This window comes from Cavenderia fasciculata (genome assembly GCF_000203815.1).
Source record: "Cavenderia fasciculata unplaced genomic scaffold Scf_EJPB12P01AWP9W-5, whole genome shotgun sequence".
Taxonomy (NCBI): Eukaryota; Evosea; class Eumycetozoa; order Acytosteliales; family Cavenderiaceae; genus Cavenderia; species Cavenderia fasciculata.
Window position 1 is genome coordinate 312,314 of NW_004457703.1, and position 12,650 is coordinate 324,963.

Consider the following 12,650-nt stretch of genomic DNA (forward strand, 5'->3'; position numbering starts at 1 on the left):
TTCATTGCTCTGATCAACTTTTCAAAATACAAAGATAGATAGATAGATAGATTAGATAGATAAAATGGAAAGAAAACATACAAAGATGATTATTAAAACTGATGCTGGTGAATCTTCAATTGAAGGAATTGGTAAAGTATCAAAAACGGATTGATATTTTAATATTGTACAAATCAACTAATACTTTTTAACTTTACTATCGATCTATCTATCTTTTAAATCTCAGCTGGCTTGTTACCTAATCCAATGATATACCCACCTCCCTATTCTGTTATATTCGATGTGGATGCCAAGATTGATGGACCAAATATTTGGAATAGCCAAGGAGTTGCATCTCAATCATCAATTGTTGAAAGAAGTAACAAAGTGTATAACCTACCTTCTGGAACTGGCCACTTTGCACAAACTGATGGTCGTACTAGTATCAGACTGTTTTTAAGTGCCCCAATGGCTGAAATGCCATTATAAACAAACATTGTACAAATAATATTGAAATAAAACAAATCATACATACATACATACCAATGTAGTGTGTACACCAGAAAGGAAATGAAAGAAAGGAGAGATAGAAGAGGATGGGAGTACGATAGATCCGTACGGATGTATCATACGACCAGAAGACTTGAGTGTTGGTAATCTTGATATCTAGGTATCTGAGAAGATCGATACCTCTTCGCACAACCAACTATTAATCATTAATATCTATTGATATAGACTTGTTGTACAGATAACCATCGTCAATCTAGAGAATAGATTGTTGGTGTCTGAGCTTACTTACTTTGCAGATATCACTGCAAATATTAAAAATTTTAAAATAGTAGGGGTTTGGTAGTCGGTCTGAAAAACACCACAATTGTACTATGAGGGGGTTAATAAGTTGCTTATTGCATTCATTCACTCCCCCCACCTCCACTCAGATCTATTGTGTTGTTTATCTCATAGGTACCAATACAATCTATCTTGATTCCCCACCCACCCACCCACTCACCCCTCTATAGTTGTGTTGTGGTGTTGTATATGTGTTGTTTTTGTGGTTGGTTTGACAAACCATGTTCTTTGACACACTTTAAACACAACCTAACAAAACACAATAATAATAATAGTTATAGTATTATAGTTAGTTATAGTATTATAGTATTTATATAGTATAGATAGTATATATATATATATATATATATATATAGTTCATTGTAATAGTATCAAAGTTTGTATAGTAGTAGTAGAATAGTATCATCATAATCATCATCAACATCAACATCAAATGAACTCAATGATACTTTCAAAAGTTAGAGCAATTGTTTCAGCTGATAGAAAGAGATTCAAAGATCATGAATATGATTTGGATCTATCTTATATTCTACCTAATCTCATTGGTATGTGTCACATAATAATAATACAACTGACAGTTGGTCTTGGCTATTCAATCATATCATATCATGACTTTTTGATATTAATAACATAACAACCCTCTATCAATCAATCGATCAATTATTATTATTATTATTAAAGCAATGAGTTTCCCAGGTAAAGGATTGGAAGCAACATGGAGAAATAGTGTACAAGATGTTTGTTCACTTTTAAAAGAGAGACATAGTGGAAAATTTATGATTTGGAATTTGAATGATCGTCAATATGATTATGATCGTTTTAATAATCAAATTGTATGTACACATGCACACACACACACACACACATCTCTAAATACAAATACAAATACAAATACCTAATGTTATTATTATTAGATTGACTTCCCATTTCCAGATCATCACGCTCCAAATTTAAATCTATTATTTGAGATTGTCAATTCAATGGATAATTGGTTAAAGGCTGACCCTGAGAATGTGGCTGTTGTCAGTTGTAAGGGCGGCAAGGGGAGAACAGGTACGATTATATGTTGCTATCTCTTTTACAGCTGTGCATTCCCAACGATGGACAAGGCAATGGCACACTTTGCAGAGAAAAGATCGAATTTGAAAAAAGGTGTTACCCAACCATCACAACAACGATACATCAACTATTTCAAAGACATAGTGTCGGGAAACTACATGATCGATGTAGTGTCTCTCAATTTACAATCAATCGAACTTGGACCACTCACCAAAGAACAAGCCAACTCTATCTCTTTGGAAATTTATGAACATGAAAAAGAAGCTAATCTATCATTCTCTAGTTCACCTGCTACTATTCAGTATGTGTTTAGAAATATAAGTATAAATAGATAAATTAAATGATACTAATAATATATATATATATTATTTTATATTTCATTCTTCAGAATAACAGCAATCAATGAATCGACAAACCAATATAAATTAAATGTATTAATAGGAAAGAGATTGACAAAAGATATTTTAATACGTTGTTTCAAGGGAAAGAAGAGTAAAGGTCAGACATCCCTAAAGAAACAATTATTCCATCTTATTTTCAATGTATCTTTTATCAACCTTTGTAACAGTAGACTTGTATTTCATAAAAAACATTTAGATCATTTTAAAAAGAATCAAAAAAAGTATGTAACAAACATAACAACAAACAACGTCCAATATACTAAATATTAATATTAATATTTATTTAATATTAAATATTTTTTTTGATTTGATTTAAAAGATTTAGTGAAGATTTTTATATAGAATGTATATTTCAAAATATCAATAATTGTACGGCACTACCAGACCATTCCATTCAAATTTGGAATATAATGGCAATTAAATATAATCAAACTCAACAATTAAAATTGGATGAATTGGAAAAAGAGAAATTAGAGAAATTAAAAGACGTTGAATCATTGTTGGATAGTAATAGCGAGAGTAATAGTAATGAATCTAGCGATAGTGAGGGAAATAGTAATAGTAATAGTGAGAGTAGTAAGATTGAAAAAGACCAAAAAGTAAAAGAGGAAATAATAATAATAATGGACCAAAAAATTAAATTGGATGATGATAATCATGATAATGATGAATCAGAGGAAACGACTACTACTACTACTACAACATCTAATACCTTGTCAACTGCCAATATCAGTAATATTACAATATGTTCATCATCCACCTCATCTTCTTCAACCTCTATTTCAACAAAAGAAGATGCAATGTCACCGTCACCACCAGCCTCACCAATCAATTATAGACATAGTCGAATGGTTGCAGTAAATGAAGTAAAACAAATGATTTTAGCAATTGATATTAATCCTAAATCTACTGCCACTACAACAACAGTTGATCACTGTGGAAATAATAATAATAATAATAATAATAATAATAATAATAATAATCAAATGAATCATAGTAGTAATAGTATTGGTAGTCAATGTTTATATAGTAGTACAGGTTCAACTTCAAGTACAACATCACTTGATAGTAATAATAGTAGTAATAGTAGTGGTAGTCAACTTTTAAAGACACCACAACCACTTCCAAAGCTACCATCGCATCTACACAATAGACATTCATCAATTGGTTCAGTTTGGAAATCGCCAAAGTCGCCCATCATTCGTCAACAACATCACAGTATGACAGCATCACCTGACATGAGAGCTTCGGCAGATGGTCAAATTTCAATTTCAACAAGACACCGACAATATTCCATTTTACAACCACAACCACAACCACAACAAGAATCTTTAAATCAACAATCAATAACCCCAAAAACAAAAGATGAACAAGAAAAAGAAAAACTGGACCAAGAAATTATAATTAATAATAATAATAATAGTGAAATAGTTAATATAGATAATAATAATAATAACAATTTGACGATTACACTTTCAAAACAAGAAGATATTTAATTTGAATTAGTTAAATAAATTCATTTTCAACCTTTTATTTATTTAAAAATAATAACATGAACTACGGAAAGGTTCGACTTTCGTTTTTTGTCACAAAAAACGAAGATGAAAATATCTTGATTGCGACAACCGCTGACCTTAAAAATATCGAACCTTTAGAACTAATCTGCAGACCAAACGAAACATTCCTTTAGTAAGATTCATTTCTTGAATACCATCAATTACATCCGTTCATTCATGTTATTATTATTATTATTATTCAATTTCAAAGAGATATATTGATATTATATTTAGAGATAAATAATGAAATTCACAAATAATATAATAATCATTGCAATAGTTGCTATGATGATGATGAATTACAATGTAGTAGATGCATCATCATATGTTTCAATTCAAGAATTCCCAGATAATAATTGTACAGGTGAATATTTTGCACAAAACTATGCTATTGTTGGCACTTGTAATCAAGGAGCAATGTATTCGTGTGATGGTGTTACTGCGACTCGTACAATGTACAAAAACGACGATTGTTCTGGTAGTTCATGGCAGCAACAATCATACAACATTGGTCAATGCACAGGATTCCCTGAACTCGATCAAGTAGGATATACCATATGGGAGTGTGTCGACAACTACACCATTCCTGCCAACAGCTCAAACACCATTGTTTATCTGGGATCGTGTGAAACACCTTGGAATGAAAACCCTGTCTTGTGGGTCAACGCACTCAAGAATAACCACTGTTTTCCACAAACTGGAATCCCTCCAGGTTCTGGTATGGTGCGTTGCAAGAATAACAAAGGATTGATGGATTTCACTTATCCTCAACGTGGATGTAAAGGTCAACCTGAAACTGACTTTGAACCATTTCAAAAGTATTGTAATGGTGATATTGCTCATGATTTTGTTTGTACACATTAAAATTAAATAAATAAATAAAATTAACTAAATTAATAAATAAATTAATAAATAGTATATAAATAGTTAGTATAAATAAAAAATAATAATTCATGACACACATTTCTTTATAAGTAGCCTGCTTGGGTACGCAATATTATTGTTGTTTGATTTGGTTTATCATTCCATTATTAATATTATTCTACTTCTTCTTCTTCTTCTTCATCATCTTCTTCTAGCTGGCCGCGGTCGGTTGGTGCAATGTAGGAATAGACAGTTTTGGTGTTTAATATTCGTTCGTGTTTGAAGAGTCGTTGGCTAGTAGCTTCGTAGTTTGACAAACCTGCTAGAGTGAGATCGTGTTTGTTTTTTCGACCATAGCTGCTAGTTCTTAATATTATTGTTGTGATCATTCCATTTATCATTCCATTATTATTATTATTACAGTTATTATTTAATTTTAATAGGTTATCACAAAATAAATGACATTGATCTTTACAACAATCGTGTGTATAATCTTCCAATGTCGTGAGGGATGGAATTTTGGAATGATTTCTTCGAACCATTCTTTGATATATTTGGGATTTGTGAGTTCACCTGTTAGATAGGTAACATTGGTCATGGTTGTTGAGAGTGTCTTTTGAGGATTGATAAATACTGAATGGGAGAGGTGCAATTTCCAAAGCGACGGACTATAGTTGGATTCAAAGTCTTTGGGGAGGTTGTGAATGGGAATACGAAGCTTTTTGATTTCTGATGTGATGTTGATTGGTAGTTGAATTGGTAGGTTGTGAGTTGATGGTAATTCAAGTGTTTGAATGGGATGCGCGATGCGACCGAGTACCATTCCTTGAGTTAATACCTCATGACAACCATCATTGAATGATAGTTGTTTGAGTGTTGGTCGATATACATCTGCATAACCATCAGTACTTTCAAATACAAGTGAATCTAGGTTGGGCATCGCACAAAGAACACTTTCAAATAGTTGATCATATTGTGATGTAATATCGACTAATCTTAACTTTGTAATACCTTGAAGAAGAATGACTACACCTATAGATGGTTGTAATGCAACACCAACCAGCATTATACATTGTGTGGTAAGGTTGGTAGGTTGTTTAATGGCACATGCAATATTATCAATAGGCTGTGATACGTCGTTTGCAAGTGTTCTGACCCTTTCATCTTTATAGCCCCTTTTCCTCTTGTAGTGAGTAGTTGTAAATCCTGACATGTCTAAACAACAATGATGATTTGACAAGATTAAAGAATTGTTTGCATACCAATCCAAGTGACAGTGCCCATTCATATCGTCCATCATACGCAAAATACTTGTATCTACCGGTCATCTTATCCATCTCCCATGCATATCTAACGATATCAATGATCACCAACACAGGTGGTCTAGTATCAACCATAGGAGTATAATTTGAAAGTGTATCTAAATAGAGAAATATTCGAGTTAGTACATATGATAGTAACATCAAATCAATCAATCAATAAATAAATAGCATACCATTCTTCAAGTTATCTCTATAAGTTGCAATATCATTTTGTCTCTTTGTAATTCTATCGATCATCTCCAATCTTGATATCTCTAAAACTGACAATAATGATAATAATGAACATCACCAAAGTTTCGAACTTGTGGATAATTAATTTTTTTTTTATTTTTTTATTATTATTTCGAAAGGGGGGGGGGGGTGATGATGATAGACAAAAAAAAGTAATACTTTCATGATGATGTATGATGCATATGATACTTTCAATCATGATATGGTAAGTATGACTTGTTTGTTATATATAATTAAAATATCTTTGTCGATATATATATATATTATCCCCTATCGACAAAGATACTTTATCATGGTACCATGATAATATCTAGATCTTCACAAACCAACGAATCCCACCGTTTTCAGCTGCTTTTTTTTGCAGCGACACTCGACGCACCATCCCTTCATCTCTACGCTTTTGTAGGCTCTACCATGTTTCGGGCGTTGATATTTGTGATATTATCCGTCCTAGGAAAAGACGAACGATAGACGCATTAGAAAGGTGATGATCATCCATCCTCTTCTTTTTCTTTTTCTTTTTCTTCTTCTCTTCTTCTCTTCTTTTTCGCAACAGATAGATAGATAGGCAAATAGATAGATAGATAAATACATAGATAGATAGCTACAAACTCATTATTCTTCTTCATTCCTCTCCTTCTTTCTTTTTTTCATTTTTGTCCCTTTTCTTCTTTTTCCATCTTCATTAATCATATATATATATCTTATTCTTCTTATTCTTGTTGTTGTTGTTGTTCTTTTCGACACCACCATCTCCTTGCTTTGTCCAAGGTAAGTTACTGTCATTTACCTTTATCTTAACACTTGCTCAGAAGTAGTTCAAACATCGATCGATCTATCATACTTGGCCTGACACAAATTTTTTTTTTTTTCTCTTTCTCTCACTCAACTTCCTAACATAGGATACATAAATATTTATAATGTAACAGTTGGTCAACAAGGGTATTGGTATTTTTCACCAGATAAACGATGTAGAGTCAAATATACTATGTTGGTAGATTGTGACTATCCCCAAGTTCCAGCGTTGACACTGACCAACTCATCAATCAATGTGGTCAGTAGCCAGTTGGTAGAGAACGTCATGTTGAGCAATGGCGACCGGAGGCTCTGGGTCATCACACTCAACTATCCGATTGGGCTAACACCTGCCGTCCCTGTGTCTCTCAAAACAACCCTTGATCCAACTATAGCGACTTGGGAATTCCCATCATACGATTGTCCAAACCCCAACACCCTCGTTTATAAAGTGACTCCACTAGAGTACCTTCAAGATGGGCTCACCACTAGATTCGAGATACGTATGATTCCCTTTTACCCCATAGATCCACCCGTACTTTGCAATACTCCTTATGTTACTATGACAATTTGTACAAGTAAGATTTATTATTATTAAAGTTAAATTTATTTATTTATTTATTTATTTATTTATTTATAAACTTATTAAATTAACTTTATCATATCTTTTTAGCATTATTAAATTTAAAACAAGATGGATATATAGTAGCATTGACTACACTATATCAGAGTAATCTATCTGGGTATACATCAACTTTCAACTTGACCTTTGGAGCAACATCTGTCTTTTCGATACTTATTCCAATCGAACCTAGGTACAAAGAAGCTACAGACGAAATGGTGATCAGTGGATCAGATACACAGTCACCCATCTCAACGTATGCGTTTAAATTGGCGCAAGGCTACTTTGTACCTGTCGGTGCCATGTTTGACATGAAAACATCCAATCCAGACCAAACCTTTTTATTGTCGAGTGCAAACCTCCCAATCATTGCAGTACAAGGAAACAATCGTGATGGTTTGAGATACCTCTACACAAGACCCGCAAGTGAATTGGCCTCAGGCAGTCAAATCGTCGCCGGATCATATCTTGTAAACTCAAACAGTAGTTCAACATTCCCATTATTGGATCAATCATCAATAACTATCAACCTATTACCTCGTATGTACATTAATATTAATAACAAATAATAATAATAATAATAATAATAATAATAATAATAATAATAATAATAATAATAATAATAATAATAATAATCTTTTTTTTTTTTCTTCCTATTTCTAAAGTACCAACAAAACCAATACTTGCAAGAATGGATTTTATATTAGCTGATAATATTTTCAGTCAAGTTGTTACAATCTTCCAATGCAGTTATCCACTTCGATTCAGAACTGGTAATTCTGCATCGGTACTGTACTTTATTCCTGCTCCATTTGGGTATACTGTGACTGGCAATGGTCAAACCAAAGAATTCACATTCTCTTTTAATGGGATTGTCTCTCTTAATCTTCAAATGACCATTTACCAACAAAGCACTACTCAACAAGATTCAGTCGTCAGTACTCGACCCAATCCAATTCCTGGTTCAGTCATTACAGGTATTTATTTATTTATACAAACATTAAAAGTATTTTTATTTATTTATTTAATTTTTATTTATTTTTGATTATAGATACTATTTTACCAACATTATCAAATATTCAACTTTTAAAGGTATCGACCACTAGTTATATCGTTACATTACAACTTGGTGATACGTTGTCTGGTGTCGATAGTTTTCAATACAATAATATATTATATTTTGGATCGAATACGATTGTTGGTGGTACCATCAATGATGGAACATTTGTTTTTGAACATACTCCTAGTTTTGCTGATATCAATTCCCTAGATTTAATAGTGGTTGATCGTGCCTCCAACTATTTATATTCACAATATAAAACTTTTGGTCTTTATGGTCAATCAATTCCACCTAACCCAATTCGTGATTGTATGTATACACGATACATTTATCTATCAATTTCAATATGTATTACAATAATACTTACAAATACCTTTTAATTATACAGCATTTGTGACAGCAGATAATTTTACAATGTTTGAATTTATTCCAAATATTGTTGATACTTCTAAAGGTCCGGTCAACGTATCACTTGTTTTCAACCTGACTGGTAGTCCATTTAATCGATACAATAATTTGGACTTGGTTGTCATGTTATCACCTTGGTCTCCTACCATGCCATCAATCTATCGATCATTGAATATTTCTTCAAAGTCCTACTATCATCCATTGGATCAATTGTTTAGATGTGATTTCACAGTCCCACAATACACCAACAATATCACATCGGCCTACTACAATTTCGATTATTATAGTGTACTATTATCATCGATTCAACCATCACTAGTCGCTAAATTTGGTAGCAATGCAACTTTAACTATTCGTTCAAATAATTGTAAATATCAACATCAATATTACGATAAGTTTATCAATACCATTATTTACTCTCTCTTTCTGCCTAAATTATAATAGCAATGGATCATTTACCACCTTATTTTGAATCAATGGTACTTCCAACAACACTGGTAGATGGTAAATTAGTTTATGAATTTACAATTGTTGATTATTTGAATGGATTTGATAATGGATCGGTTGAAATTAAATCAGATGGGTCACCTCTTACGCAAGTATTGCGATTTGACAGATCATCACCCGCTTTTATTGGTGGCAATATATTTAAATCAAATTGGAGGTTTGAGATACCAATCAATGTATCTGAATGTCTGACTCAAACCTATTCAATTGGAAAGACTGAATTGTATGATACAGGAGGTTGGGCTGCCAGATACATGTCATTCAATTTCAATTCATTCACTAGCGGAACCTATTTCACAAAAACTGATTCCTATTTTAACCCATACTATTATGTATTGGATCAATTAACAAATGTTACAATTACTTGTGGTATGTAAAGATATAGATATAGATCAATTGTGTGAATATAGTTATTAATTTAATGTTAATATTATTTTTATTATAATTATAATTATAGATCCAACTACAGATGTTGATTCACCAAGTATTGTTTCATTTGAAGTTTCTAGAAGTACGATGGATGTTGGGTCAAATGATAGAACTGTATCATTCAATTTATCAGTGACTGATGGGACATCTGGAATTGGGTTAGAGGGATACCCAATCGTATATTTAATGGGTAACCAAGGTGAATGGTTGGCTGTTGAGCCATTCGTCAAGACTCCTCCTGCTGTTGGATCATTGGTAGCAGTATTTAATTATACAGTCACTGTTCCACATGGATTTGGTGTCAATGGTATAATACTATTATCAGTGTATGGTCTAAGAGACAAAGTACAGAATCTTGGTGGCTATTCAACACCGATGTTGAATCAAGCTGGATTCCAATACAAAATCAGTACGACCTACTCTACAAATATCCCAACGCTGTTTAGTGTATCCAATCTTTACAGTTATCCTTCAAATCTTTCGTCATCTGATGATACATATATTACTATTCGTGGAAGAGGGTTTGGAGATGACACTCAACAATTAGCAGTGACGGTACAACAATCGGGTGGTTCTCAACGACCACTAGTTGTCAGCATGGCATATCACATTATTCTATTTGTAAAATATGACCCAGCAACCATTGCACCAGGCTCAAATGTCAGTATTGTCGTCACAAGATCAGGATCGGTCAACCAACAAGATACGATATCTGTCAACCCAACCATCCTACCTCCAAGAATACCCGATAAAAATACACCTGTCCCATTTGAACCAAAACCAACACCTTGTTCACCGTCATCTTCATCATCGGCACTAAATTGTACTGGAAATGGTCAATGTACATTTGACGGATGTATATGCAATAATGGATGGTCAGGATTCTTTTGCGAGTCAACTGTCATCAATATCGATGAACCAACATTCAATCAAATCTCACCGACTGTTGACATTATTGTAAATGGTACAAGTAATCATACTGTCATTAAATCAATTATCTCTGTGGTCGCAATCAGAGAGTTGACAATAGATGATACTGTATTCATAGAGTATCGACCAAAGAATTGGACATTAAATATTACAACCACCGATAATAATAATAGTATTGTTATGAATTATCAAACTCGGTTGCAAGACATATCAACCATTGTCAACGTAACAATCGAATGGTTTTCAAAGGATAGTCAAGTTGTATTTGCCAACCAAAGTATTAGTATTCCAGCAACTAGTACAAAGGTGTCGATTGGATTATCGGCATATCCATTCTATTCATCGACCAATACATTACAAGTTGTTATGAAGACATCGATCCAAGCAGAATACGAATCAGAATGTTCTAGTAAAGAGTATGGTGGAACCACCGAAGACATGGAATGGATGAAATTAGGAATTGATGACAAGACACTTTGGGGTCAATTCATTAAGCGAGGCATTATCGATGGTGATAGAATCACATCAATCACAAATGAAATACTCTCAGATTATATTGATGACAGTACTAGTAATAGTACAAGTAACAGTAACTCATCATCCAGTACAACATTTATTGGATTAAATCTTCCACAATACTCAGTGTCAGCACAATTGGATCCAAACTTTGTTCATTTGATCGATGTTGACAACGGTGATAAAACTGGATCGACTTTGGAATCAATTTGTAAATCCAAAGACAATGGATTGACGATGGGTCAAATTGCTGGAATCGTTGTAGGATGTATTGCTGCAGGAGCTATTGCCATAGCGTCTGCAATCTACCTCGTTCATCGTAGACGTACACTTAAATCAAATCTAAAGATGCAACAAAAATTATCAAAGTTGAAAACACCAAATAATTAAATAAATAAATTTAAATAAAAATGAATTAAATAATCGTATCCTTGAGTGACGTCTTTTTTTGATTAGTCATTGACAGACCGACGACAGACGATGAAGCATAGATATCGTATCCTTGAGTGACGTCTTTTTTTGCCATAAAGAGACAACGAGTGAAATCAATGTTTGAAATCAATGATTACTTGTGTATCATTAAATTAAGTAACTGCACCCGAATATTCAATTTTGGTAGTCATGCATTGCTAGGGTATATATGATTGCAAGCAATGAATATACCACCAACAATAATAATACTCGCATATTTGTGTAGAGGTATGTATTTAACAATACGTGACACATATGCAGACTACATAAACGAAACACCTTAACCTTCAAAACAAAAACAAATGTTTCTAGTTTTTGGATATTTTAATAGAACGAGCGACTACTAGAGTCATATCTATTCGTGTTTTTTCGTTTTTTAGAAAATATATTTTTTTAAAGCCCCAATAAAAAGCAACGAGCTTTCAATAACAAGTCCATCCTTTCCTGCTCTTTAAAAGTTAATGATTAGGATATATGATATACCAAGAATCAATCAAATATTCAAGTTGTAGACAAGGATGTTTTAAATTAAAGTTTCTTGAAAAAGATAAACCAAGTGGAAAAGTATCTCATGGTGCGTGCATTTGTGCAAAAACGAAAAAACACGAATAATCATATTCGAAGATGAGATTCTGCCTTGGCTTTATATTC

At 32.8% G+C, this 12,650-nt stretch overlaps 5 protein-coding genes across 5 annotated transcripts; 3 read left to right on the forward strand and 2 right to left on the reverse strand.

Annotated features, from left to right (window-relative positions):
* Positions 1-64: 64 nt before the first annotated feature.
* Positions 65-3,784, forward strand: cnrN (phosphatase tensin type domain-containing protein; the record flags this gene model as incomplete). Its single annotated transcript, XM_004356911.1, has 8 exons — positions 65-131; positions 227-421; positions 1,185-1,204; positions 1,229-1,373; positions 1,510-1,661; positions 1,743-2,188; positions 2,276-2,509; positions 2,614-3,784. The coding sequence occupies 8 exons, from the start codon at positions 65-67 to the stop codon at positions 3,782-3,784; spliced, it is 2,430 nt and encodes an 809-aa protein (XP_004356965.1).
* Positions 3,785-4,087: 303 nt separating this feature from the next.
* Positions 4,088-4,708, forward strand: DFA_06740 (uncharacterized protein; the record flags this gene model as incomplete). The annotated part of the gene is made up of 1 exon (XM_004356912.1): positions 4,088-4,708. One exon carries the CDS (start codon positions 4,088-4,090, stop codon positions 4,706-4,708), a length of 621 nt encoding a protein of 206 aa, XP_004356966.1.
* Positions 4,709-4,881: 173 nt separating this feature from the next.
* DFA_06741 (uncharacterized protein) lies at positions 4,882-5,250 on the reverse strand (the record flags this gene model as incomplete). The annotated part of the gene is made up of 1 exon (XM_004366058.1): positions 4,882-5,250. The coding sequence occupies one exon, from the start codon at positions 5,248-5,250 to the stop codon at positions 4,882-4,884; it is 369 nt and encodes a 122-aa protein (XP_004366115.1).
* Positions 5,251-5,302: 52 nt separating this feature from the next.
* On the reverse strand, positions 5,303-6,890 carry DFA_06742 (uncharacterized protein; the record flags this gene model as incomplete). The annotated part of the gene is made up of 5 exons (XM_004366059.1): positions 5,303-5,341; positions 5,547-5,923; positions 6,030-6,128; positions 6,204-6,290; positions 6,854-6,890. The coding sequence occupies 5 exons, from the start codon at positions 6,888-6,890 to the stop codon at positions 5,303-5,305; spliced, it is 639 nt and encodes a 212-aa protein (XP_004366116.1).
* Positions 6,891-7,249: 359 nt separating this feature from the next.
* mipA (putative transmembrane protein) lies at positions 7,250-11,918 on the forward strand (the record flags this gene model as incomplete). Its single annotated transcript, XM_004366060.1, has 7 exons — positions 7,250-7,634; positions 7,730-8,218; positions 8,344-8,655; positions 8,730-9,047; positions 9,127-9,513; positions 9,591-10,022; positions 10,111-11,918. 7 exons carry the CDS (start codon positions 7,250-7,252, stop codon positions 11,916-11,918), a joined length of 4,131 nt encoding a protein of 1,376 aa, XP_004366117.1.
* Between the last annotated feature and the right edge of the window lie 732 nt (positions 11,919-12,650).